Source organism: Sorex araneus, chromosome 4, assembly GCF_027595985.1.
Source record: "Sorex araneus isolate mSorAra2 chromosome 4, mSorAra2.pri, whole genome shotgun sequence".
Classification (NCBI taxonomy): Eukaryota; Metazoa; Chordata; class Mammalia; order Eulipotyphla; family Soricidae; genus Sorex; species Sorex araneus.
This window is the reverse complement of record NC_073305.1, coordinates 143580023-143606791: the sequence shown is the minus strand read 5'-3', so window position 1 is coordinate 143606791 and position 26769 is coordinate 143580023. Positions and strand designations below refer to the sequence as shown.

The window sequence follows — 26769 nt, the reverse complement described above, 5'->3', positions numbered from 1 at the left end:
CTTTGATTCTCAGTCAAGTAATGGTCTCTTTCATCGATTCGTTTCAAAGATAGTCTTTAGTTATTTTAAAATAGTAATTATCAGAGCCAAAATAATGAAAATTATGCCTAATCTTTTTGTTTTTGTTTCATAAGGCACAATTAGTGGACCTGAAATCTGAACTTACAGAAACCCAAGCAGAGAAAGTTGTACTGGAGAAAGAAGTACATGATCAGCTCTTACAGTTGCACTCTGTTCAGCTTCAGCTTCATGCCAAAACTGGTCAAAGTGTTGACTCTGGTACCATTAAGGCAAAACTGGTAAGTAATTTACTACATGTAGTTTTGGAATATGCAGAAAACAATTTTTAATGAAGCTTTTTAATTACAGAAGAATGTGTATTGTGGGAAATTTAAAGAAAAAACAAAGAGATAGTGTAACAGCAGGTAGGACACTTGCTTTGTATTTGGCCAACCATAGTTTGTTCTCTGGTACCACTGAGATTGCCAGGAGTGTTCCCTGAGCACTCAATGAGTTGTCACCCATTGACTCTCCTCCACCCCCTGAAAAAACAAGAAATGTAGGAAATGTTAAGATCATTATCATCAACAATCTTACTTGTTAGAAATGATCTGTGATAATATACATGCTGTCATTTAAAATGTGATCTTTTCCCCATTTAAGAGTTTTGAAACAAATCAAAAGGAGTATTCATATAGATATATTAAATTTTGTGATCATAACACAAAGAATTCATTGCTATATTACACTGGGATTAATACAGTTGCATTAAGGGACTAAATTTTAATTTGAATTAACAAATTCTAAGTAACAGAATTTTGGGGGTAAATGATTGTTTCACAAACAGTTCAGAAATGATAATGATTACTCACAGATAACAGCGATCCAGGTTCTTTTTGTTATTATGGTTTTCCATTTTTGTCATATTGTTATGTCTACAGTTTCTGCAGGAAGAAGGAAGATCCCAAGGAAAAGCAAAAAGTTGTTTGCCAGTTATAGTAACCTTATGAAATTCTCCTCAGCATTTTGCCATTCTAGCCATCTCATTGGCAATCTCTAGCTGCTTGTTAGTTTTTTTGTTTAATCTCAGTAAGTCTCATTTTAGTTTGACCTCATATGTATAATATACTATGTGCTAGGTACTTTGTTTACTGTAGAGGTGCAAAGTAGTATTAAGATAGCTTGGGGAGAAGCAGAAAATGAGCATCTTAACATTGGTGATAATGATAAGAGTAATATAATTTATAGTTTTACGTATAGTCCATTAATTACATTTAATTAGTTGCTAATACAGATATTGGAATTTATTCAAATGAATATATTCTTCTGATGTCCTTTTAAATTTAAAGTTTTGTGAATTTCAGTTCTATTTAAGCAAATAAGTAATTTGTAACTGTTTCTTGAAGACATTGAGAGACATTGTACATTTTTAGTAGAAAGAAAAACCTAAGTTTTAACATTACGTTTAAAACAAGGTGCTATAGTGGCCAAACAGTGAATCAGAAATCATGAACTTATTTTGATAAATTTCTTTTAATCTAATAATTACTTTTCCTTATCGATTTGCAAATGTGCTTTAGTATTTTTTTCTTGCATTGATTTGAGCATTTTTCTTACATTGATTATGCCACTAGCTAATTTATTCATGATGTTTTTCTAATTATAAAACTTCTTTCTTATATCTTAAGTCTGTCCCCTCTGTGGAGGAACTGGTAAGTATGCCATTTCTATTTTGCTTTAATGTGTCATGCAGAAATGTTCTTGGTGTTTTATTTGCATACCACGCATTGTCACTTTCTGTTTGAAAATGATGTCTGATTTAAAAACATTTTTTTTAACACGCCAATACTGAGAAAGTTTAGTGACAACCACTAAACAATCATTGCTCTGTCCTTACTACATGTTGGTAAAGATTTTTCCTTTGTGATTTATATCTACTACCTACAGAGCCCATCAGTTTTTGACAATTTCTGAACCTGAAACTTGTTCAAACTTCTGTCCCAAAAGAGCAGTTAGTTTTCATACTTAAATGTCTTGAAGAATTAGCCCTAGTTTTTTACCTCCTTTTCAGTTTGAATTTATTCTGGAAAAAATATATGCATGTTGGTTTCTTCATCACTGCATGTTTCAGCACTCTTAAGATTTATTTAAGATTTCTTTAACTTTTAAAGAAAGAAGTTCTAAAATAAATTCTAAAATGATATTGCACTTAAAACAACTGAATTTTGGAAACTTTACCAGAAATCATTGTAGAAATAATGGTACTATATAAACTTTTTTTCCCACTATCCCTACTTGATAATTTGGTTCTAATTTGTCATAATTTTGCTTCATCTGAAAATATACTGTTCTTAAATATAATATTAATTTATTGATGATAGTTAAAAACAGGTTAAATTATAATTAAAAATTTTAATTTAAAGAAATTAAAATTTATTTTAAATAAAAAATTTAAATAAATTTAGATGTAAATCTCTTTAAATTGAAATGTGATTGACTTAAGTATTCTTTTTTTTTTTTTTTTTTTTTTTTTTTGGTTTTTTTGGGTCACACCTGGCGATGCACAGGGGTTACTCCTGGCTCTGCACTCAGGAATTACTCCTGGCGGTGCTCAGGGGACCATATGGGATGCTGGGATTTGAACCTGGGTCGGCCGCGTGCAAGGCAAACGCCCTACCCGCTATGCTATCACTCCAGCCCCTACTTAAGTATTCTTAGTTCTCTTCTTGACACTCTTTTTTCAGGCCTGAGAGTTTATCAGAGTGTTAAGGATTTGAACCATTAAAATAAGTCATTTAAAATAAGTCACAATATTTTTCTCTCATCTTTCATAAATACTCTATGAATAAGTCATTAAAATATTTGTAAGTGCTTAATCCTCAATATAAAGTTTATCACGCCACAGAATTTTTAGTTTCTAGAATACTTTAAAAAAATAACAGTTTTAACTACATTGTCATAAATATTTTATTTTTGTACTCCCAACTGTGGCCTATATTAGAAATAATTCCTGCTTTTTAAAGAAATAAGTTCTAAAGAAGTTTAAAATTTTAATAATATCAAAGTTATAAAAGGATTCTATAATATTAATATCCCCAAATTCTTTAAGAGTAATAAGCAAATTCAAAATGTTCTTTTTCTTGGGGCTGGAGTAATAGCACAGCGGGTAGGGCATTTGTCTTGCACAAGGCCAACCTGGGTTCAATTCCCAGCATCCCATATGGTCCCCTGAGCACCACCAGGGCTAATTCCTGAGTGCAGAGCAAGGAATGACCCCTGTGCATCGCCGGTGTGACCCGAAAAGCAAAGCAAAAAAAAAAGTATGTTCTTTTCCTTACACAAGTTGAAAAGTCTTGATTATTAATCTTGTATTTATCAGATACAAGATACAGTCTTGATTCACTTTAGCTTATATATTATTTACTCCCTTGTATTTAAGCATGTAATATATTGATATTAAAATAGTAGACCAAAGCATATAGCAGATTTCGTATTGAAACATTGCTGAAAGTTTGTTTAAATTTCACGGCTTATTAGTAGCCAGAATATAAGGTATAGACAATTATACATATAATAAAAGCAGGTTAACTAAATTTTAATTAACATTTTAAATAAAAGCAGTATCATTTGCCATTTCTACTGGGGTTGTAATTTTTACTGGTGCTAAGGTAGATCTTATGTTTTTTAATGAAGATATTATGAGTGACTTCCATATCTTACCAATAATTTAATCATATTTTCACAAGATTTGTAGATTCTGTAAGTTAATAAATCAGCAAAGGTAACTTTAGATAAATATACTTTTTCAATATTTGGATGGTTTTCTCAGTTCAACAATGGCAGTTGTAGGACAGAGAGATACTTCAGCATGCAGTGTGCTTGCCTTACAAATGGGTGACCCAGGCTTCAATCACCCACACCTCACATGTCACTGGGGTGCTCGGAGTGATCCCTGAGCACCGACAGGTGTTGCCCCAAAACAAAAATGGTGCTTAAAAAGTTAAAGCCCTTACTCAGTTCTTAGAAGTGGTTTGTTTAGCAGTCAAGTTTTTGTTTGGCAATTCAGTTTTTCTTTAAATTTAACTCTTTCATTCAGAATTTTGTACCTTCTGTTTCTATTTTTGTCGTGTGTGTGTGTGTGTGTGTGTGTGTGTGTGTGTTTTGGTTTTGGGGCCATACGTTATGGTTCTCTGGGGTTACTACTGGCTCTGCATTCTGGAGTCACTCCTGGCAGTCCTCAGGGAACCATATGGGATGCCGGGGATTGAAACCTGGGTGGGTCACATGCAGAGCGAGCGCCTTCTCTACTGTGTTATCGCTAGAGCCCCATCACATGTGCCTTTTTGAACTCTGCTTTGATCCTGGAGGCATCTTACATACTGTTTTTCACATTTTTAAAGTAAATTGAGCGTTCTTCTCACAGCTAAGTTGTGATAAAAGTTTGATGACAAAGATATTGAGGTTATACTCTTTGACACCTCTGAGTTTACACATATAAGGTACTTTCAGGAAGAGAGTAGAATAACATACTTTTATGAGAACTAAAAACAAATGGCTCCTCTATTTCATAGTAAGCAAGTATGGCCAGTATTTCCCTCAGAAAGCAATTTTTCATTCACTTTCACATATAAATAGGTGAACCAAATCCCCAAATTCAGTGGTCAGCTCTATACTACAGGTAGTGCAGGGGTTAGCAACATTTCTTCATGACCATATACATATATATTTAATTAGAGGGATATTGGAACTTTGGTCGTGGTTTTAATCAGAGGAATATTGCACTTTGTTGGACATGGAATAGTAATATTATACTTTAGAAACATAACATTTACAGTTTTGTAAATCACTGTTACAACAAAATTTGAAACCAAAAAAAAAAAAGATGATTAAAGAATTTTCTCAAGTAGTAAATCACATGCTTAGCTTGTGTGAAGTCACTTTGATCCCCCAGCACCACTGTGTGTAGCTGTGGTGGCTCCCACACCTCACTGGGGTTGCCCTGGTGGGCCTCTGAGGACCAGTGGGGTTAGCCTATAAAATTAAAAGCAAGCAATTGGAATATCTATTTAATTCTATCATTGTAATTTCTTGTTCCTTTAAGGATAAAACATCTGCATATTTCAGTGTTTTTACTTTTACAGATGTGCTATGCTAAGGTTAATGTAATGTTTTGAGCTCAGCCATCATCCTTATTTTTTTGTTTGCTTATTTGTGGGCCACACTTGGCTATGCTCAGGGGTTTACTTCTGGTTCTGCTCTTAGGAATTACTCTTGGCAGTGCTCAGGGGATCATATGGGATGCCAGGGATCAAAACGGGGTCAGCCTGTGCAAGACAAGTGCCCTGCGCAATGCCCTATCACTCCTGCCTCCAGCATGATTCTTTTTTAGTTTTCATTCTTGAATCACTTTTCACACTTAAAGTCAAGACAAGAGTCAGTTATCCATTGAAACTACTCATATTCCTATGTGATAAATCTAAATTTAGAGAACTCTTAGTATCCTCAGTCTTAAGGTCCCTTCCACCAAGCATTTATCTTACCTAGACTTGGTTCCAGTATCCTCTGCTACAAATTTAAAAGAATTGCATTTAAAGCTTTGTCTTCCATTTTATCGGAAGGAAATGGGATGGACTGGAGAAATAGTACAGGAGGTAAGGCACTTACCTTGCATGTGGCTGTAGTACCCACAGCCCTGATTCAGCTTCCTGGCACCACATATGGTTCCTTGAGCACCTCCAAGGCTCACTCCTGAGTGCAGCCCCTGAGTACCATCAAGTGTACCACTCATCACTGCCACCACCAAATGGAATGGTAATATTTACCGTATACCTTCATTGTTGGTATCATAGACTGTGTGCTTTTTTTTGTATTTTAAGGAACATGGTCTGTTGCTAGAGTCTTAAAATAACCTTTATTGCATTATATTTTTTTAAAAAATGAAATAAGGAGCAAGAGCTTGAAGCAAACAAAAAAGAGAAAATGAAAGAAACTCAACTTGAAGCTGAAGTCAAGTTATTGAGAAAAGAAAACGAAGCCCTTCGTAGACATATAGCTGTTCTCCAGGCTGAAGTGTATGGGGCAAGACTGGCTGCCAAATATTTGGACAAGGAACTTGCAGGAAGGTGTGTAACAATAAAAATTAAAAGGAGGGTTTTCTTGGGGTGTTCGTAAAAATAGACCAGCTGGTCAGGTCAGTTGCTTGTCTTGCACACAGTTTACCTGGGTTTAATCCCCGGCACCCAATATGGTCACTGATCCCCACCAGAAGTCACAGCGCCAGGAGTAAGCCCTGACTACTGCCAGGTTTGACCCCCAAACAAAAAAACTGGTGCACAGTAAATAAAAATTAATTTATATTATCTTGAAATATGCATTTTTGCATTTTCTTTCCATGTATGTATGTGTGTATGTATGTATTTATTTTGAGCATACCTGGTGATGCTCAGGGGTTACTCCTGGCTCTGCACTCAGGAATTACTCCTGGTGGTGGTCTAGGGGGACCATATGGGATGCTGGGGGTTGATCCCAGGCCAGTCACACATGCAAAACAAAATCCTACCCACTGTATTATTGCTCCACACCCTGAAGTATGTGTTTTCTAATTTAACATATTTAAAGTGATCATTTTGTAAAAAGCTGCCAGAAGAAATGTTTTTGTGCAGTTATCTTTATCTAAAGACTAGCATTTACTAGTATCTAATTTTTCAGCCTGCCTTGATTACAGCAAGACATGAAATGCATGTGTTAGTTAACACTAATATCATAACTTATCTTAAGATATATTTGGATTTGTCTGGATTTGATTAACGAATAGATTCTGGAGATAGTATGGGGGTTCAGGCACTTTCCTTGCATGTGGCCAATGCCATTTTGATCCCTGGTAACACATACAGGAGTAAGTCCTGAGTACTACTTTTAAAAAATAAAAAGCTTTCTTTCTTTTTTTTATTAGCTAGTTTCTGGGTTATAAAAATAGTGTGGTAGGTAAGGCAGTTGACTGGGTTCCGCCCTTGGCACCACATGTGGTCCTCTGAAGACCTCTAGAGTAATCCGTGAACACAGCCAGAAATGAACCCTGAGCACTGCCAGATGTGGCCCAAAAAACAAACATTTAATAATACAATAGTTGAAAATATGTAAAAATTTGTTTCCTTTAATCTTTTTAGAATTTTTATATCTATGTAAATTGAAATCTTTATTAACTTAGATATATTTAAAGCTATTTGTGTTCAGTAATTCTCTTGAATTTGTTTATTATGTATAGTGAAAAGTGAACTGAATTAAATCTTTCTTCCTATGAAGGGTCCAGCAAATACAGTTACTAGGACGAGATATGAAGGGACCTGCTCATGATAAGCTTTGGAACCAGTTGGAAGCTGAAATACATTTGCATCGTCACAAAACTGTTATCAGAGCTTGCAGAGGACGTAATGACCTAAAACGGCCAATGCAAGCACCGCCAGGCCATGTATGTGTGATTGCCACCCACTATTTATTTTCTTTCTTTAATCAGAAATCTTTTCCATTTATTTTCATTCTTTTCTTAACACCTTTATTTAAAAAGTGGAAGTGGGATTAAACAAATATAAAGTTTCAACAACCCTTAAATCTATAGATTTACTAACAGAGTGGGAGACTAACACCCAAGAACTGTAGAAATAAGTACCAGGAGGTTGACTCCATGGCTTCGAGGCTGGCCTCACATTCTGGGGAAAGGGCAACTCAGAGAAGCGATCACCAACTACAATGTAGTCGAAGGCCATGCGGGGGAAGGGAGTTGTGGGCTGAATGAGGGCTAGAGACTGAGCACAGTGGCCACTCAACACCTTTATTGCGGGGGCCGTAGAAGCTAAATAAAGAGAGAGAACAGAAGGGAATGCCCTGCCACAGTGGCAGGGTGGGGTGGGGGGAGATGGGATTGGGGAGGGTGGGAGGGACGCTGGGTTTACTGGTGGTGGAGAATGGGCACTGGTGAAGGGATGGGTTCCCGAACTTTGTATGAGGGAAGTATAAGCACAAAAGTGTATAAATCACCCTCACGGTGATTCTCTAATTAAAAATAAATAAATTAAAAAAAATCTATAGATTTACTAATTCACTGAAAGTGATATTTTTGAGGACTGTGAGTTATTGCTAGCATATGCATAATGGTATTACTTTAACTCATTTCAGAATTTTTTCTGGATAATCAAATTATTTAAATTTTTTAAATTTTTTAATAAGCTGAGAAAGAAGTACTAGTCATTGATAAATTGAGGTAGTTCTTTGGGGAATTTCTGTCAAATAAATTGTACTTTCTAAATTAATATTTATACTGATATTTTCCTTTTTGTTTGGATAAACCTTAACTTTTATTATAACAGTTGCCAGATAATAGCAATCTTAATGTATGAAAAATGTATCTGCTCTTATCCAGTGACTCACACATCTTAGAACATGAAAAGGCTGGCCCAGATTTTACACTGATATTTTTCTCTTGGTAAAACATGGGTTGCAACAACCCTTATGTGAAGTTTTTAAAAAACACCGTGTGGAGCGATATCACAGTGGGTAGGACATTTGCCTTGCACAAGGCCAACCCAGGTTCAATTCCTTCATCCCTTTTGGAGAGCTCAGCAAGCTACCAACAGTATCCTACCCACATGGCAGAGCCAGGCAAGCTACCCATGACATATTTAATATGCCCAAAACAGTAATAACAAGTCTCAAAATGGAGACGTTACTGGTACCCACTCAAGCAAATCGATGAACAATGGGATGACAGTGCTACAGTGTCCTCAAAACAGGGTATGATTAATATAGGGGTTTTTGTTGTTTTTATTTTTTTGCCTCTGCAATATTGTATAAATTGTTAATGTACATAAAGTTAGTTGGAAAGAAGAAGGGAATGCATTAAGCATTTAAGCCAGAGCTCTCTTGGGAAATCAGTGGCTTCCTGCTTGTCAAGGCAGTGGCCAAATGACAAGATAGTTCATACTACAAAAGGACTTTGAACTTTATGTTAATAATCATGAGATTTTCCAGAAAGTAAAATAATGGGGGCCAGGAAGAAAGCACAGGGTGTTTTAATAATCATGAGATTTTCCAGAAAGTAAAATAATGGGAGCCAGAGAGAAAGCACAGGGTTTTTTCTTGCATGAGGTCAACCCTTGTTTGATCTCCAGTACTGCTTATGGTCCCTTAATTACTGTCAGGAGTGATTCTAGCGTACAGGAATCGGAGTAAGTTTTGAGCACATCTAGGTGTTGCTCCCAAACCAAAATAATAATGACAGTACAACAACAAGACGTTAAAAATTTAAATGTGATTTAATATTAAACATATTTACATCAGAGTGAATCATCTTCACATTTCCCTATACTGATAAAATAACTTTTGTTTTATCTATGTTCTTAGCACTTTTGTTCTTAACATCTTTGTATCCATTCCAGAAAATTAGTAAAGATTTTTTGAAAGGAAATTGCATACATAACATACGGTTGCTATATTTGATATATTTAATTCTAATCTATCTTCTTCCTCCCTCAATAAGGATCAAGACTCTTTAAAGAAAAGTCAAGGTGTTGGCCCCATTAGAAAAGTTCTCCTCCTCAAGGAAGACCATGAAGGCCTTGGCATTTCAATTACAGTAAGAAGTAGTGCTTCTGGTGCCTTTTTCTAATTATCTAATTATCCAGTTATCGAGTTATCCATTATGCTACTTCATGGGAAATCAAAACATTCTGGGCATTGTTTTATAAATAACTACATTTATTCCCATGCATACCAGAATTTTTGTATCAGCTTTTTATTTTCTTAGTTTAAATCTTTTTAATAACTGTTTAAGTAGCATATCTGTAGTACTATAGTATAGCCTTTTCTTTGTAACTCGGGTCATAGTTCTTTTCCTTATACTATGGTATGCCTCTCGGAATCATTGCAGTGTTTCTGTGGAGAGAACCCTGGGGGGGGGAGGCACACCCCGCACACATATGGCCCCACTTTTGACCCTTAGGATATTCTGAAAGGACCACAGGTATAAATCACGTAAATGGCAATCCATGACATGCGATTAGGGGGCCAACCTCTACTCTAGGGGGTGGGAGGAGCCCCCAGGAAGGAAACAAGGCTGGAAGGGGGCCCTGGGTGGAGAAAAGTTGAGCAGCACTCTTGGAGTCTGTATTAGCTCTCTCTTATGTCCTTTCTTTATTGTCAGATTTCACGGTTAGTTCTTGGGGCCAGATATTTTTTTCCTTTTTAAAGTTGATGACTTGCCAAGCAGTTGCTTTTGGCAGCATTCCTGAGAACCATCTGTCTTAAAGTGCTTGGGAGTCTGCTCTTACTCTGTGCTATATGCAAGATGAATGAATAGTATGGCTTTATTCTAACTTTGATTTGGTAATATTGAGTCATTGCATCAGTACACTGGCTTTCTGGTATTGCTTAATGTAGCTTGTTGTAACAAAAAAGTTTATCCAATGAATATTTACTGAATACTCTCTTTAATGTACTGCCCTCAGAGCATACATTTTAATGGAAAAAATATATAATGATGATATAATCTAAAGGGATAGATTATCAGACTTGCAGTTCTCTTGCATTTTGACCTTTTGAAATTGAAATTCACACCACAGTCTTAGAGCTATTTTTGTGTATATTAAATGATGTCTTTTGTTGTCATTTAGATAGTCTGATTTTACTCAGTATTTATAGAAACTGTGGGTAGTCAAAAATATCTTAAAGAAATTATTTATTACTAAAATAATCCAGCTATGGAAAAACTAATTTCCTGCCTTTTAACCTTTTTTCCCTTTTGTTAGGGTGGAAAAGAACATGGTGTTCCAATCCTTATTTCTGAGATTCACCCAGGACAGCCTGCTGACAGATGTGGGGGGCTACATGTTGGAGATGCTATTTTGGCCGTTAATGGAGTTAACCTAAGGGACACAAAGCATAAAGAAGCTGTAACTATTCTTTCTCAGCAGGTAAATTCTGTTTATGTAACTAAATTTGATTTGTCAGTTGGTTCTTTCTTGGTCTGTTTGTTTTGGGTCACAGTCGTGGTGCTCAGGGCTTACTCCTGGCTCTGCATACAGGGATCATTCCTAGTGGGGCTGGGGGCAAGAAGCAGGAGCATATTGCATGCTGGGATAGAACCCCAGTCGGCTGCATGCAAGGCAAGGCATGTACAACTTTGAGGGAGTTATTTGCATAGGTTAATGCATATAAAATGCTCAGAAAAGGAGCTGGCACATTTATATATCAAAATGATCAGCAATAACTTGATAAAAATATACAGATATGAAATATTAGAGAAAAAGAGGTGCTAGAACTAGATTGATTTTTACAGGCATAGAATTTAGAGCTGAGGGGGCTGGAGCGATAGCACAGCGGGTAGGGCGTTTGCCTTGCACGTGGCAGACCCGGGTTTGATCCCCAGCATCCCATATGGTCCCCTGAGCACCGCCAGGAGTAATTCCTGAGTGCAGAGCCAGGAGTAACCCCTGTGCATCGCCAGGTGTGACCCAAAAAGCAAATAAATAAATAAATAAATAAATAAAATAAAAATAAAAAAAGGAATTTAGAGCTGAAGGATCTTTAGAAATCATATAGCACAGTTTACTTATTTTTAAAGTTCTTTTGTTAAGTTTTGGTTTACAGTACTATTAATAATGGTTTCTTGTGGACATGATTCCAACACCATGTTCATCACCAGTGTACCAGTCTCCCTTATACTTATTTCAAAAGGCATAAACCAAGATCCTTATAGATTAAGTGATTTGGGAGGGCTTATTTGTGAGGTTTGTTTAGTTGGGTTTATATCTGGGGTGATTTTTGTGGTCTAGTGTACTTAAGAGACTGTTATTTTCCCTTCAAGAGTAGGACTGAGGGGATTAAAGATACTGATAGTACATCGAGATTTCAATCATCACTGTAGTCTGCCAGTGTAAAATTGACTCTCAGAGGTGAAGGTGAATTTATAGTTCATTTAGTTCAGCTGTATTGCTTCATTTTTAGAGGTGTACTTATTGCTGATAAAGCTGTGTTTCATTGTTGTCCACTGCTGATTTTTAGAAAGCTCTTTTTCATGCTAAACCCAGAACTGATTCAGTGACAGTTTACCTAAAGACTTAATTCTGCCATCTAGAACTTTATTGAAGATTACGGTATTATCTATTTTTTGTAAAAACGATATTTTAAAAGCATTTTCTGATGAGAAAAATCCAAGAAAGTAACCTTACTTTACCACAACCTGTCTTCCAGTAACATAAAAATGGCATGAATGGTAATTGGTAAGATGATACAAATAGGCAGATACAAAATTTTAAGCGGTACAACACATATACTGAAATTCTGAAGCACAATCTTAAAGTTCTGAGAAAGAGAACTTAATAGCAGTAAAAAATTTGCTGTTTAGGGGCTGGAGCGATAGCACAGCGGGTAGGGCGTTTGCCTTGCACGCAGCCGACTCGGGTTCGATTCCCAGCATCCCATATGGTCCCCTGTGCATTGCCAGGTGTGACCCAAAAAGCAAAAAAAAAAAAAAAAAAATTGCTGTTTACGGTAAGTAAATTTAACATAGGTTTTCTAATATTAACCTAGCCACTGACAAGGGAGTCGTTTTATAATGAGACTGAGATTTTGTAAGGTTAAGTGATGTACTACAGGTCAACAGGGGAAGGGACAACTGAAAGTCAAGAGTTACCAGCTGCCAAGGCCTCACTATTGTGGGCCTCACCATGTGTGCAAGCCATCTGGGAGCAGGGAGAAGGCTACACGGGTATTTTTTTAAGTCTCAGACAAGAGGAGCATAGTACTGTATGAGCTAACCAGTGTGTGTGTGCGGGTGAGGGGAACAGGCAAACTTATGAGAGAAGTAGGATTGAAAAACTACTTAGGAAACAGGGATGTGGTTCAGGGATGTGCCTCACTTTGCATGTCTGGGTTCAATTCCTGGTGCTACCTGGTTCCCCACGTACAGCCAGTAGCAATCCTGCAGCACTGCACTAGGACTAGCCCCTATGAGCATCCAGGTGTGGCCCCAGACACAGAGAAGTCTATAAATGAAAAATCTCAAACTGCTTAAAGGAAACTACTGGGGGAAAGGTGCTTTCTTTAGAGAGTTATAAATCCCAGACCTATATATACCAGTTGTAGTCTCTTGCTAATGGCATTTAGCAGTTGGTGGGGGGAGAGAGGGTAACATCCAGCAGTGCTCGGAGCTTACTCCTAGCCCTGTCCTAGGTCCCTGGCAGGGCCTTGGAAGACCCTGAGTAGGTTGAGCTGCTTGCAGGGTAAGTGCCTTCCCCACTGTGCCATCTCGCCTGCCACATTTGGAATTTTTCAAAGAATAAAATAATCTGTAGCTTCTTACTCAAGCATAGTTATTGAAGAATAACAGTGCAGATATAGGACCAGAGAGATAGTATAGGGGTTTAGATGCTTGCCTTGCATGCATCACCACCAGGAGTGATCATTGAGCACAGAGCCAGGAGAAAGCCCTGATCACAAATGGTTGTGGCCCCCAAATCAAAAGACAAAAGAAAAGCAGATATATACGTTTCATTTAACTTAGTGATAAGAATGCAGGAACTTGAGTCAGATTTCTGGTTTTCTCTTTAATTTGGTTTTCTGGTTTTCTCTTTTATTTCTCTTTTACTTATTCTTCACTCTGGGTGAGTTATCTGTTCTCTCCAGAACGCACTCATTTTTCTCATTCATGTGAGAGAAAAGAGAATATTTTATTTTATACAAAAAAATAGTAATTACTATTACTGAACAAAATACCGTGATCAATATTAAATCTGCCCTGAATGAAAGTAAAGGTAAAAGATTCAGTAAGAAACAAAGGAGGGTCCAGAGAGAGAGAGTATAGGGGTAAGACATTTACCTTGTATTTTGAATTAGTTGACAGCTTGTGTGATATTCTTAGGTGTAACTTTTATTTAATATTTTTACGGATTTGCTGAACCTCTGTGTAAATTACAAAATGGCAATATACTAAACTGAATATTTGTTCCAGCATTCTTAGAATTGCTAATTTTTTTTTAAATTTCAGGTCTTTTAGCAAAAATACTGGGATCGGCACAAGAGCTGCTATAATATTAAAATAAATTTATTTGTAGAGAGGTTTCATGGCATTGCTCTGGACATGATGGCTTCTAAGATGCTTCTACTTCCTTAGCTTCTGAAATTGTTTTTATTGTCTTGAAGACATTGGGAATTTGATTACTTCCACTATTTCTTACTCCTGCTCTGTACCCCGGAGAGTTTGAAAACACTTTTTAAGATTATGATTATAATAAATTCCTCATTTTTTCATTTTAGAGGGGAGAGATTGAGTTTGAAGTAGTATATGTGGCTCCCGAAGTGGATTCTGATGATGAAAATGTCGAGTATGAAGATGAGAGTGGACATCGCTACCGTTTGTACCTTGATGAGTTAGAGGGAGGTAGTAATTCTGGTGCTAGTTGCAAAGACACAAGCGGGGAAATCAAAGTGCTACAAGGTAAAAATTTGCTCTAAAAATTAATGTAGCTATTACTTGTAAACATTTAAAATTTAAAAGTTTCAAATGTTCAGTAGCATTGCTTTTGTGATGGGGAAACTGTCATTAACAGGTGAATAAATCTTTCCCTTTGTGATAGCTTTTTACTGAACACTAGTAACTATGCCAAACTTCTATTTACATGAAAAGAATTTATAGAAAATAAATTCTTCTATATCTTGAACTTTTAAGACAAGGGCATTACCAGTTACTGAACTACATGTCATCCTTAAAAAATATAGATTTTGAAATGGTCAATATGATTTTTAGGCTTTTAGATGTACTTTAATATCATCTTGCTGTTATAATGAAAATTGATAATATAGCGAGGTATAGGCTTAATATAAATAAGTTGTTACACTTGTCTTATGAAACATAATCAGACAATATATTTGTCTCCATCAGACATCAAACTATGGGAGCTGGGGATTTCTGATTTAGTTCCTTTGTTATATGTACACATATTTTATTTTTATTTTTATTTTTTTTTGCTTTTTGGGTCACACCCAGCGATGCACAGGGGTCACTCCTGGCTCATGCACTCAGGAATCACCCCTGGCGGTGCTCAGGGGACCATATGGGATGCTGGGATTCGAACCCGGGTTGGCCGCGTGCAAGGCAAACGCCCTACCCGCTGTGCTATCGCTCCAGCCCCTGTACACATATTTTAAGAAAAATTCTCTTTTTTTCCATATGGAGTCATGGTTCTTAAATTCTGATTCTTGGTTTTCTGGGCTTCCTCTTGACCTTTTAGAGGTTCATGAAATGAAAGCTTTTTATCGTAATAGTAAGACAATGTCTCTTTTGTTTCTTGTTTTTGTTTTGTTTTTTGGTGTATTTACACTGATAGTTCAAATGTAGTAGGAGTAAAACTATTGTTGACAGTATGAAACATCGAAGTAACACCATTGTCATTGTTGTTTTCTTTCTTGTCACATACTCAGTAAAAAAACAAGCAGAAGGAAATGCCAGTTTTTCTCAGTATCTATGAGTGTCAGGGAGATAGTGCCGTGGGGAAGGCACTTGCTTTGCATGTCACCGACCTGGGTTTGAACCCTGACACTCCATAGAGTTCCCCCAAGGACACAGAGTCAGCAAAAAGCCTTGAGCACTGGCAAGTTGTGTCACCCCAAAGCAAAACAAGACAAAAAATATTCTAGACGAAATAGTTGGGCCCTTGAGTACATGTACTTTGTACTGTTCTGTGTGATGAGCAGTATATATAGAACGTGATTGTCTGCAGGCTACACTAAGATGCTTTCATTGATACTTGGGGGCCACTCCTGACTCTGCTGAAAGGCCTCACTTGTGGTACTTGGTGGACTGAGGGATGCTAGGGATGGAGCCGAGTCTTCTGCATGTGAAGCACATGTGCTCTGCAGTTTGGGTTGTCTCTCTGGCACATAAGATGGTAGCCTGGAGAAAAACTACTAAAGTGACTAAGTTACTAGGTGAACTACCTTTTTTTTTTTTTTTTTTAAATGGAAGACAGTTTTCAGTTGAGAGAATAACTGATTATTGATTATGGGTAATTCAGATTGATTCAGGCAAGTTTCTTAAAATAAACAAAAGTGAATTCATCATTTCAAGTAACATAACTGATAATATTTATTGCCCGTTCAAGAGAACAGTAGATTTTTGTAAAACATGCATCAATACCTAAGAGTTTGACAGTTTTTCAATACTGAAAATGATTTTTCTAATGAGATTGGTGGTAGCATTAATCTAATTTTTTATATAATAAAATAGTGTAAATTTGGGGGATTGCTATATAACTGATGTAATATTTTTCAAATGACCAAAATACAAGATTAGAAATTTAATTTATTTAAATCTGCTTCTTCACCTCCTCCTCCTTTTCTATTATTATTATTTATTAGTAGTAGTAGCACTGCACTGTAGCACTGTCGTCCCACTGTTAATCGATTTGCTTGAGTGGGCACTAGTAACATCTCCATTGTGAGACTTGTTACTGTTATTGGCATATCGAATACGCCATGGTAGCATGCCAGCCTCTGCCGTGTGGGCGGGATACTCTCGGTAGCTTGCCGGGCTCTCTGAGAGGGATGGAGGAATGGAACCTGGGTCAACCTCGTGCATGGCAAACGCCCTACCCACTGTGCTATCGCTCCAGTCCATTAGTAGTAGCAGTAGTAGTTTTTGGGCACACTCAGTGATGTTTAGGGGTTATTCCTGACTGCACTCAGGAAATATTCCTAGTGGTACTAGGGGGACTATATGGGACGTTGGGGATCAAATCTTGGTTGGCTGCATGCAAAGCAAGTGCCTTCCCTGCTATACTATCACTCTGGCCCTAAAAAAATTTTTTTAATATAACAGAGTGCAGAAGATTCATTGATACAGTGTCAAATTCCATATTTTAAATTTTGGTTTAATAACAAAGAATATTGACAGTTTCCTGAAAAGACCATTCACATACATTTTTCCCCTCTTACAACAACAGGTGCATGTGGGGGAACTTTTTTCATTGCTGGTACCAAATTGAGCAGAGGAAAATATGAGCATCAAGTTCTTTTATATTTTTTATTTTTTGGCAGGGGGTGGGATGGCAGGGTCTAGATGTAGAAGATAGTTGCAAAATTGTTTTTTAAAAAAAGCACTACCTTTTTTTGTTTGTTTGTTTGACTTTTTGTTTTGGGGCTACACTGACTATGCTCAGAGCTTACTCCTGGTGGGGCTTAGGAGACCGTCTCAGAAGCCTGGGTTCACTGTGTGCAAGGCAGCTGCCTTACCTTATTACTCTAGTCCCACATTATGTTTTTATTTGTTTTTTTAAGTTATTTCACTCAACAAATTTTTGTTAACATTTATTGTCATTTTAGGGTTAAATCAGTTTTAATGACTCAGGTTAAGAATATAGTAACACACATAATAGTAATCTATGTAAATAAAAGCACATTGAAGATTTGAAACCAGGAAGTTTGAGAACTTCTGACAGAACTTTACAGTGAACAGATGAACTATTTACCTTTTGGTAAACTTGTGTGTTAGCAGTTGTAATTAGGGTCCAGGTGTGGCCCTTAAGCACACTGGGTGTAGTCCCCCAAAACAACAACAAAAAGGGGGCCTGAAGAGATAGTACTTATCTTTGCCTTACCTGTGGTCAATCCTGGTTTGATCTCCAGTACCACATGTGGTTCCTCAGGTAAGCCCTGAGAACAACAGATGTGGCAAAAAAACATAGAGGAAAAATAGAAAGATACTTTTCATAGTTCTATTGCTACTTACCTGTATACAATTGGCTAGATTTTATGATTTCTGTCTACCAGTTCTAAACTTCAAAGAACATCTTGTAGAAATTTATAAGCTTTTTTTTTCCCCCTCCTTTTTGGGTCACACCTGGCAATTCACAGGGGTTATTCCTGGCTCGTGCTCTCAGGAATTACTCCTGATGGTGCTGGGGGACCATATGGGATGCTGGGAATTGCCCTACCCACTGTGCTATCGTGCCAGCCCTTATGAGCATTTTTAGATACCTTAAATATTTTAGATTATATTCAAAAAACTGTACAAACAATTTATTTGATATCTGGTATACAAGAATTCCTTTTATCAGAAGTTCTGACAAACCTGATATAGGGGGTCTTTGATTTTTGTCTCATTATTAATTATAGTGGGTATTCCATTGTTTTTGCTCAATAAAACTATAAAAGTCTTTTTCGATTAGAAGTTTATCGTCTTGTTCTCTTTTTCAGGATTTAATAAGAAGACAATAACTGATGGACATGAAAACGGAAACCTAGGTGAAACTCCACTAGAAGACAGTGCTTCTAAGTTAGACGATCTGCACAGTCTCTATCATAAAAAATCCTATTAAATTGACTGTCTCCAGACAAGATTGCTAATGAGACTATTCTGAATTTGGGGCACTAGGGAAGTCAGTGACAAAGACTGTATACATATATCAAGGGAGGCTGTTTATTGCCTAAATGAAAGGCGGGTACCTCAGGGCTTTGTGAGAACAATTCTAAATGCATAAAACTTCCTGATTTCTGTGGTATACCCTAATTAGCTGTTGCATGTAAAATGATTTTGCTTTTCTTAAAATTGTAAAAGCACCAAAGCATGTGTTTCCCACGGGGATGTTACTAAGCTCTTAAAATACCACACGAAGCACCACTGTTTAAATTTGGTTCCTTTTTCATTCAAGTAGGACAGTGTTAACTGGAATTTTATAAGAAATAGCCTTTAAATACAGGAGAATAAATGGATTCATGTTACATATTCCAAAATGTTAAGTGTGGTGTTTCAAAGGACAGAATTTTCTTGAATTGCAGAAATGCAGACTTAAATTTTTTTTTAAACTGAAAGAATGATTTCAGGGTGTTTTTTTTTTACATTTTTATTGTGCATCCCAATATCTAAATCAGTCCTTAATGGCGATTATAATGAGTTTGCCTTTCAACTTTATTCAATGCAGTATGAAATTGTTTTCTTTAAGAAGTCCTTAATCAATGCTGCACTAGAAATAGTTTCTGAGAAGTTACTGTACTTTGTACTTCCTGGTTTTTAAAAGAAATGCAGATGTGAGTGTACAATATCTGTTCTGAATTATGTTGATCTGTGTGCATGGTATTGGAACATTATATTATTAATGTTTAGTCTTAAGTACATTTTTTCAGGGATCCCAAAAAAGATAAACTTTGAGTTCATAAAGTTTGTCTTGTAGTAATTTTGGCACTTCAAGGTAAATTTTTCTGGCAGAAGCAGCTCGAATTTATGACTATCACAAAGTACGGTGCATTCAAACAGCAGTTTTCTTTCAAAGTAAATGATTTGGCAGTCTTCTGTAGAGCAGAGGCACAAGTGGACAAGATGAGTTGAAGACATTTTAATACAGTAATTGGTTTGGTTGACTTTACATGACAGTGTTTGTTTGAAAAATTTTAAAGTGTGTTAATTTGCCAGTATCATTGTTTCAAAGGATATATACATAGATTGAAGGGAATATTAAATGGGGAAAGCATAAAGGACTTTTAGAATATTATGGTTATCTTCATTTTTAATATACAAATGCTATGTCATATAAAACTTTTTGTCTTTCTTAGATGCACTATATATTTGTTCATAGGTAAATCTGTAAAATGTATATACTTTATTTGGTGGTTTTGTTATTTATAAATTTTGTGTCTTAACTATTGCTTGTTTATAGTTTGTTTGGGTGTTTTTTTTTTATATGTGTATCACCACATTAGTTTGTAATGAAAATGCACTTCATAGAGTATATTGTTATTGATGTTGAAAAACCTTGTAGTATTGTGTTGCTTCTAAGCAGAGCAAGTGTTTGATTGTACAACTGAATTAGCAAGCTAATTACTGTTCCTGACAGGCTAGGTCTTTAAAAAAAAAAAAGAATTATTTTCCTTATGCATTTTCTGTTTTAAATATATACTTTTGGGCATGACATAAAATTTGTAAACTGGATCTTAGCCAGTGTATGCATTTGGAAAAAAAATGAGTTTGGAAAAAATTTCATTGTAGGATATCTGAACACTATTTTGTTGTGTCTTAAAATTTTTATTCTTTTTTTTTTTTTTTTTGGCATTTTGGGTCACACCCGGCGATGCACAGGGGTCACTCCCGGATGCACTCAGGAATTACTCCTGGTGGTGCTCGGGGGACCATATGGGATGCTGGGATTCGAACCCGGGTCGGCCGCGTGCAAGGCAAATGCCCTACCTGCTGTGCTATCACTGCAGCCCCGTTATTCTTTTTTTTTTTAACACCACCTGGAATGGGGTGACCAAGGCATTATTATTTTTTATCAAAGAAAATATTCTTTATTTACTTTGAATCTTTAGAAAATATTGTTTAAAACCTTTTGATCTTCTGGGGCTGAGCAATAGGACAGTGGGTAGGGTGTTTGTCTTTCACACAGCTAACCCCTGTTCAAGGGTTTGACCCCTGACACCCCACAGTTGCGCAGAGCCCTGCCAGGAGTGTTCCCTGAGTGTAGAGCCAGGAGTCAGCATTGAATACAGCCCAGTGTGACCCCCAAAACAAAAAAAAAGCCTTTTGATTTTCAAGAACTGCCTAATAAAGTCTATAAGGAATTTTTTAGAATCTTTAATTGGCTTCCTGTGTAATATGAAAGATGATATGAAATGGTTATCATATGAATCCCCTTTTAAGGGCTCATAAATAGAATAAAGTAAACTTCGCAGGTATAGGTTTAAAATTGCACACATCAGTTCCTGTTCTACTCCTTCACTTTGGTCTGCAAACCTAATTAAAGCACTGTGTTGCTCAGATGCTATGGTGAGCTTCTAGTCAGAAAGCCCCCAGGTAAAAGTTCATTTTCAATTACATGATCTTTGAGGTGTGGATTTGGAATGAGAAACTTTTCCCAAGGGGCTTACTGAAAAGCAGTTTTTATTTTTTCACATTTATAGGAGAAATAGCACTCAAATTTCCAGAACCATATTAGAAAGTACCGTTACTAGCCATGACAATAAGAAAAAACAAAGATACACAAATGCATACTGAATAGCTGATAAGAAATTCACAAGAATGATAATTCTGTCTATGCATTTTAGTTTCTAAAGTTCTGCATTAATATGTGAATATGACAGAAAAGCAATATATGGGTTATTTGAGACTTGTTAAAAGAGATTTATTAGGGATGAAAATTTTGTGAGTCTTGGTCCTTATACATGAACAATTGTGAAAGTTAGCAATTTGTCCTTGGTGCTGTTTTTAAATTCACATTGACTTTTTTTTCATGTTTAGAAGCAAAATTATTGATTTGTGTTGAAATTACACATGATTTGACTTTATTATTATGTAATCAATTTTCCCACCTATCCAGTCCTTCCGCTTAGAGTCAGCCACAAATCTGTAGGATTTATGACATACATATCTAGTTGAGTTTAATATTTTTATTAGCCTGTAAATAATGATGGCATCTTCTACATTAAAGAAAAGTATTGATCTTGGGTTTTTAAAAAATAAACAGTTTGTTTCTTTCACGTTAAGTATTTTCGTTTATTTCTAGTAGCTTCTGTTATTTAGACTGATATGTCATTTAAAGTCCGTATAAAGACTAAACTGAGGTGCAGGAATGACAGTGCATTGGGCAGGGTATTTGCTTGCATGCAACCCACCTGAGTTTGATTCCTGGCACCACAGATGGTCCCCTGAGCATTAACTGGCAGCTGTGACCCCTGATTGCAAAGCCTGGAATAATACTGAGCACTGCCTGGTATGACCCCCAAACAAACAAAGACTGAATCTAGTTACTTAGGGTAGAACGCCGGTGGGTGGGGCACAGGTGTTAGGAGTTAACTGATCTTAACTGTTTAATCAAACTTGGTTACAAACACATTGATGGAAAAGAACCTACAGAGCAACTGTGGGACCAGTTTTCTGTTGAAACTGAGAAGGCAAAAACTAACCTTATACACGATTAGCCAGTATTATATCTATAAGGATGAACTTGATTCTAAAAAAAAAACAAAACAGGTACTATATAAGAGTATTTTTCTGTCTTTCCCTCTTACTGTCTTATAATATAATTTAGTAAATTTTCAAATGATGTGTAAAGTAATTTTTAGATAGATGTGTAAAGATATTTGTAGATCTTTTGCCTCATGTTCTATATTCATCTACAGCATAAGATCAAGGTTGATTGTAGGGATGCCTTATTTTTGCTAAGGGTATTTGAGGTCAAACAGGAAGATGTGGTTACAAATCATACTTGATTCTTGAGTATTATTTGTAATATATTTACATTGATGTAATTATATTTCAGAAAACTACTTGAAGATTTAGAAATACTTTTCATCATTAACTTTCAGTTTGACAATATTAATATATGCCATGTATCATTTTAAATTCCTAATTTATTTACCAACCAGTTTCGAACAAGAAAGTTTTCCCCAGCATTTATTTCCATAGGGTCTTAGTTTATGAAAAAAAAAAAAGATTTGCACTTTGATTTTTAATTATTCTGTTAGGTATTTATCTGGTTTTATAACTAGCTTTTAAAAATTATGGTATTATGAATCATGTTGTTGGTGCTAAATATTTGTGTGATAATAAATCTTTTTCAGGTTTATTTTGAGAGGTCAAATCACTGTTTGGGCTGCCTCGAGAGTGCCTCTCAGGTCTCCAGAAGGAAGGGAAGGCGCGTAACTGACTGAAGGCCAGCTGCTGTCATCTGAAATCCAGCCCTGCATCCGTGCAGATGCTCCACTTCCCACGTGCTGCAGCTTCTGTGACTGATGATCACAGGGAGAGTCTGACTCGGGGACTTTGACTTCAGGGTTCCCTGCTGGTCTTATTTAAGGTGCATTCACCCACCCTTCCTGCATCTTCTCACTCATGTGGGGTCATGCCGGCATCAGGTCTAGTTGCCTCCCAGCCCCCCACCAGTCCCCGCTCCCTCCTTATCAGCATTGCCCCCTAATAAATCTTCAGTTCAGCTGATTCCTTCTTGGTTTTGGTATCTGCTTCTTGGAGACCAACACTAACATAGGTGGACCAGCAGTGAGATCTGAGGCAGCAGCTTAGTAGACTGGAATTAGGAACCTGTTCCTCTCACCCAAAGGATAACGATGATGACATTGTGGTATGAGTAGAGTGCAACTTAGCATAAGGTCATAGCTTAGGTACCTCTTTTCTGTTATACAGTAAAGTTCATTTTGCAAGCTCCAACCTTTACAGAGGTCTGCTTGCAAAATTCACCCTTGTCTAGTGTCTCATAATTTGGATTTGGGGAGTGATCCCACAACTGCTTAACTAATACGGGTAATTACCTGTTCTGGAAATGTCTGTGTTTAAAAAAATGTATAACGTATATGTTGAATACCTCCTTTCTTCCCCTGAGAATCTGAAGTATTGGTACGTGCCAAGTTGGCAACATGATTAATCTCGATAAAAGTCTTGGGCTCCTTTGTTGAGGGCCAGTAAAGTTTTCCTCGTGGACAGTATTTATAGATGCCCTGGGGACATCACTAGTGGAAGAATTAACCTTTTCCTGTATAACCTCTTTGGGAGAAGTATTTTGTTGCTTATGTATGGTTTCCTCTGGACTTTGCTCATAAGCCTTTTCCTTTGCCAATTCTGCTTGATGTTCTTTCTCCAGCAAACCAGAGTTTTAAAGTACAGCTCAATGCTTATTTTCTGGGGATCCTTTTAGCCTGTTACTCAGCCTGAGGGAGCTTGCAAACCTGAGGGTTGTCCCAGATTGAGTGGTAACTTGGGTAAATGTCTTCATGGAACTTAATGATGAACTGAATGATGTTGGCATTTGATAATTATGAATCAGTATATACAAGAGCAGCAGAATTGGCTGGTTACTGTTAGGCTGTATTGATGGCTAATAGGATAGTAAGGAGAAAGCCATTATCAAGCTCTAAGGCTGAAGTGTGAGCACCAGAGCTTAAGAAGAAGCCATTTTTGCTGCCGTGGGAAGGTTGAAAGACTGGGTCTTCAGGCTGAATGTCTCTTACATAAGAGCTTCAGAGACTTGAGTAGGCAAGATCTGTTTGGTTAAAGTTGGGGGGACCTGGTAGGAAAAGCCTAGAAGCCTGAAAAATTGCACAGCGGCTTGGATGAGCACCCAATGAGGAAGTTGATTCTGCAGTCCTTACCAGCCTCTGGTCTCAGAGAAGTAGTTCCCCTCTCGTCCCCCACCCCCACCTTCCCTAATAAGACACCTCTGCTATTCTACTATGCCAGAGGCTGCTCCCTCCCACTTCATTCTGTCACTCAAAACTATCTTTTTGAGTGGCCTCCATGTACTATCTTGGGTGTCAGGCTTATGACTAAGATAAATCCTAGCAAATCCTGGTTACAGATGCCCCAGGTTTGATAAGCAAGTAGACACCGAAAGTGTAAGAATCAATATATACTGGCAGGAACAAAGAAGAATGCTGACATTGTATTTTGAGATTGTGTGTTGAAGGACTAACTCGTGTTCCCCCCTCCCCAAAAAAAAGTCAGGGAAAAAATTATAGCAAAAAGTTATTTACAAGAAATATTCTTTCTGAAACATGAGGACACAAAAGTTCTTAAGTGAGAGTATAAAGATACACAGGGCCTTATGTCTGCCTGCATCTGCCTGAGGATTTATACTTTCTGGGGAAGTGACCAACTTATCCCTGCTTGGGGTGTGTGCTTGGACTTTTTTGCTCTTTGGAGAAGCCCATGTTCTCTCCTGAGCACACATCTCTACTTTATATTCTGAATAAACTTGTTTTCTTGTAGTAGGAAAAAAGAAGAAAAAGATACACAGAACCATGTCATCTCCAAAAGTAACCTGAGATTGTCCAAGTTTGTATCAGAAAGAATAGAAATTCTAAGGGGGGGGAAAAGGATAAAGTTGCCAATTCTTAAATTAGCTATTTGGAGAGATAGTATAGCAGGTGGGGCTCTTGCCATGCACGTGGCCTGTGCAGGTTGGGTCCCTGGCATCCCATGTGGTCTGAGCATGCCAGAATTTTGAGTGCTGTCAGGAGTAATAAAATCCTGAGCACTTCTGGGTATGGCCCCAAACAAAATCAAAAGTTAGATACAGCTAAATTATTATCTTGTGTGTACCAATTAAGAGACTCAGTAGGCCCCCCGAAAATTATAAAAGTCTCTCTCAGTATAGAATTAAAGCAAAACTTTGAGAGAAATCAGGAAAGAAGATAAACTTAACAAGCAAAAGTAACATGACTGTTTTAAGTCATTTAGAAAGGAGTTTTTGTTGTATTAAAAGGCCTTTGGTTTGCAACTAGGAATATAGGTTCAATGGAATATAAAAAGAGCAAATATATTGAAGGAAAAAGACTAAAACTTGAATACTTTAAGATAGACTGCAGTTTCGTGAAATAACAGCAGGGGGCACCAGATTCCAGGTGTGATACTCTGCTGCTGGAAGCTTCAGGGTCAATGAATTGTAAAAGTCAAATTTACACCCTTCCTAACTCTAATTTTTTTTTTAATTAGAGTTTAGAAAATATGGGTACAATATAATGAAACTTTATAATCTTAAAGTAAAAAGTAACCACACATCACTTCCACTGAAGTGCCCATAACCCTTCTGCCCTGTGCCACCTCTGGTCACATCTTTCTTCCCCTCCTCATGCTACTTTAATAGGACAATTTAATAAATGGAAAAGGGAAATGAAAATAAAAGGCTTTTTTAGATTTTCAGGTTTTTTTCTCACACTCTCCCACACCCCCTCTATTACTTTTGTTTTTAAATAGTGCATGGTTTTACGCAGCTAAAGATTTATACAGGTTGGATTTCTAATTTTTAGTTGAGGGACTAGAGAGAAGGTTCAAAGTTCTGGAGCACATGCTGTGCGCGTGGGAGGCCTGGGTGTGACCCTTGGTTACGTGGTTTCTCCCAGGAGGAGTCTCATGAGCACCACGGTGGAGGTAGCCCCCCCCTAAACATAGTTGGATATGGCTCGAAGCCAAAAAAAAGTCTCCTTGGACTGGATCTGAGTTACACTATTAAATGATTTCCTGTATGTGAATGTAAGAACTTAGAATCTGTCTTCGAATGAGGGAGCTCTTAAAGTCACATGATAGTGTGGACTTGAACTAAGAATATAAAATTGGTACACAAACATAAGTCATAAGTTCTAAGACATTTTTCAGGACCCCCATATCATTCTGCGGACCCACAGTTTAAGAAGCCAGGTTATTAAAATTTAAGCTATATCTTATATTAAAAAGTAATTTAGGGGGCTGGAGTGTTAGCTCAGCGGGTAGGGCGTTTGCCTTGCATGCGGCTGACCCAGGTTCGATTCCCAGCATCCCATATAGTCCCCTGAGCACTGCCAGAAGCAATTCCTGAGTGCAGAGCCAGGAGTAAACCCTGTGCATTGCCGGGTGTGATCCAAAAAGCCAAAAAAAAAAAAAAAAGTAATTTAAAACCCCTGCCCTACCCTCACCCACCACATACACACATGAACCTTTTAAAAAATATATGAATGTTGTTCCTGTATTCCTTAGGAAGGAAAGGTAAAACAATATTTTGTCATTCAAAAAGCCATTGTAAATAAGACATCTTTCTACATCCTCAACATTAGAGTACTTTTACCTCCCCCTAGGACTCAAAAGCAGAAAAAGAGTAGAACTACCAAAAAAAAAAAAAAGGAAAGCTAATTTTTTTTTTGTTCCCCCCCCCCCCCCACCCCAAAGCTAATTTGTTTTTGAAAACCAAAATTCAGGGCCAGATAGTAAAGTAAGTAAGGTGCTTGCCTTGCATGGAGATTCTCCCA

At 37.0% G+C, this 26769-nt stretch overlaps 1 protein-coding gene across 1 annotated transcript in view; it reads left to right on the top strand.

Annotated features, from left to right (window-relative positions):
* GOPC (golgi associated PDZ and coiled-coil motif containing) overlaps positions 1-22975 on the top strand; it is a 45556-nt gene extending 22581 nt beyond the window's left edge. The window contains exons 2-9 of the mRNA XM_004613996.2: positions 135-299; positions 1689-1712; positions 5947-6122; positions 7303-7468; positions 9533-9628; positions 10800-10964; positions 14308-14488; positions 18244-22975. Of these exons, the coding sequence (XP_004614053.1) occupies positions 135-299; positions 1689-1712; positions 5947-6122; positions 7303-7468; positions 9533-9628; positions 10800-10964; positions 14308-14488; positions 18244-18365 (1095 nt within the window). The 3' untranslated portion in view covers positions 18366-22975. The remainder of the gene's footprint in view (positions 1-134; positions 300-1688; positions 1713-5946; positions 6123-7302; positions 7469-9532; positions 9629-10799; positions 10965-14307; positions 14489-18243) is intronic.
* Positions 22976-26769: the final 3794 nt, after the last annotated feature.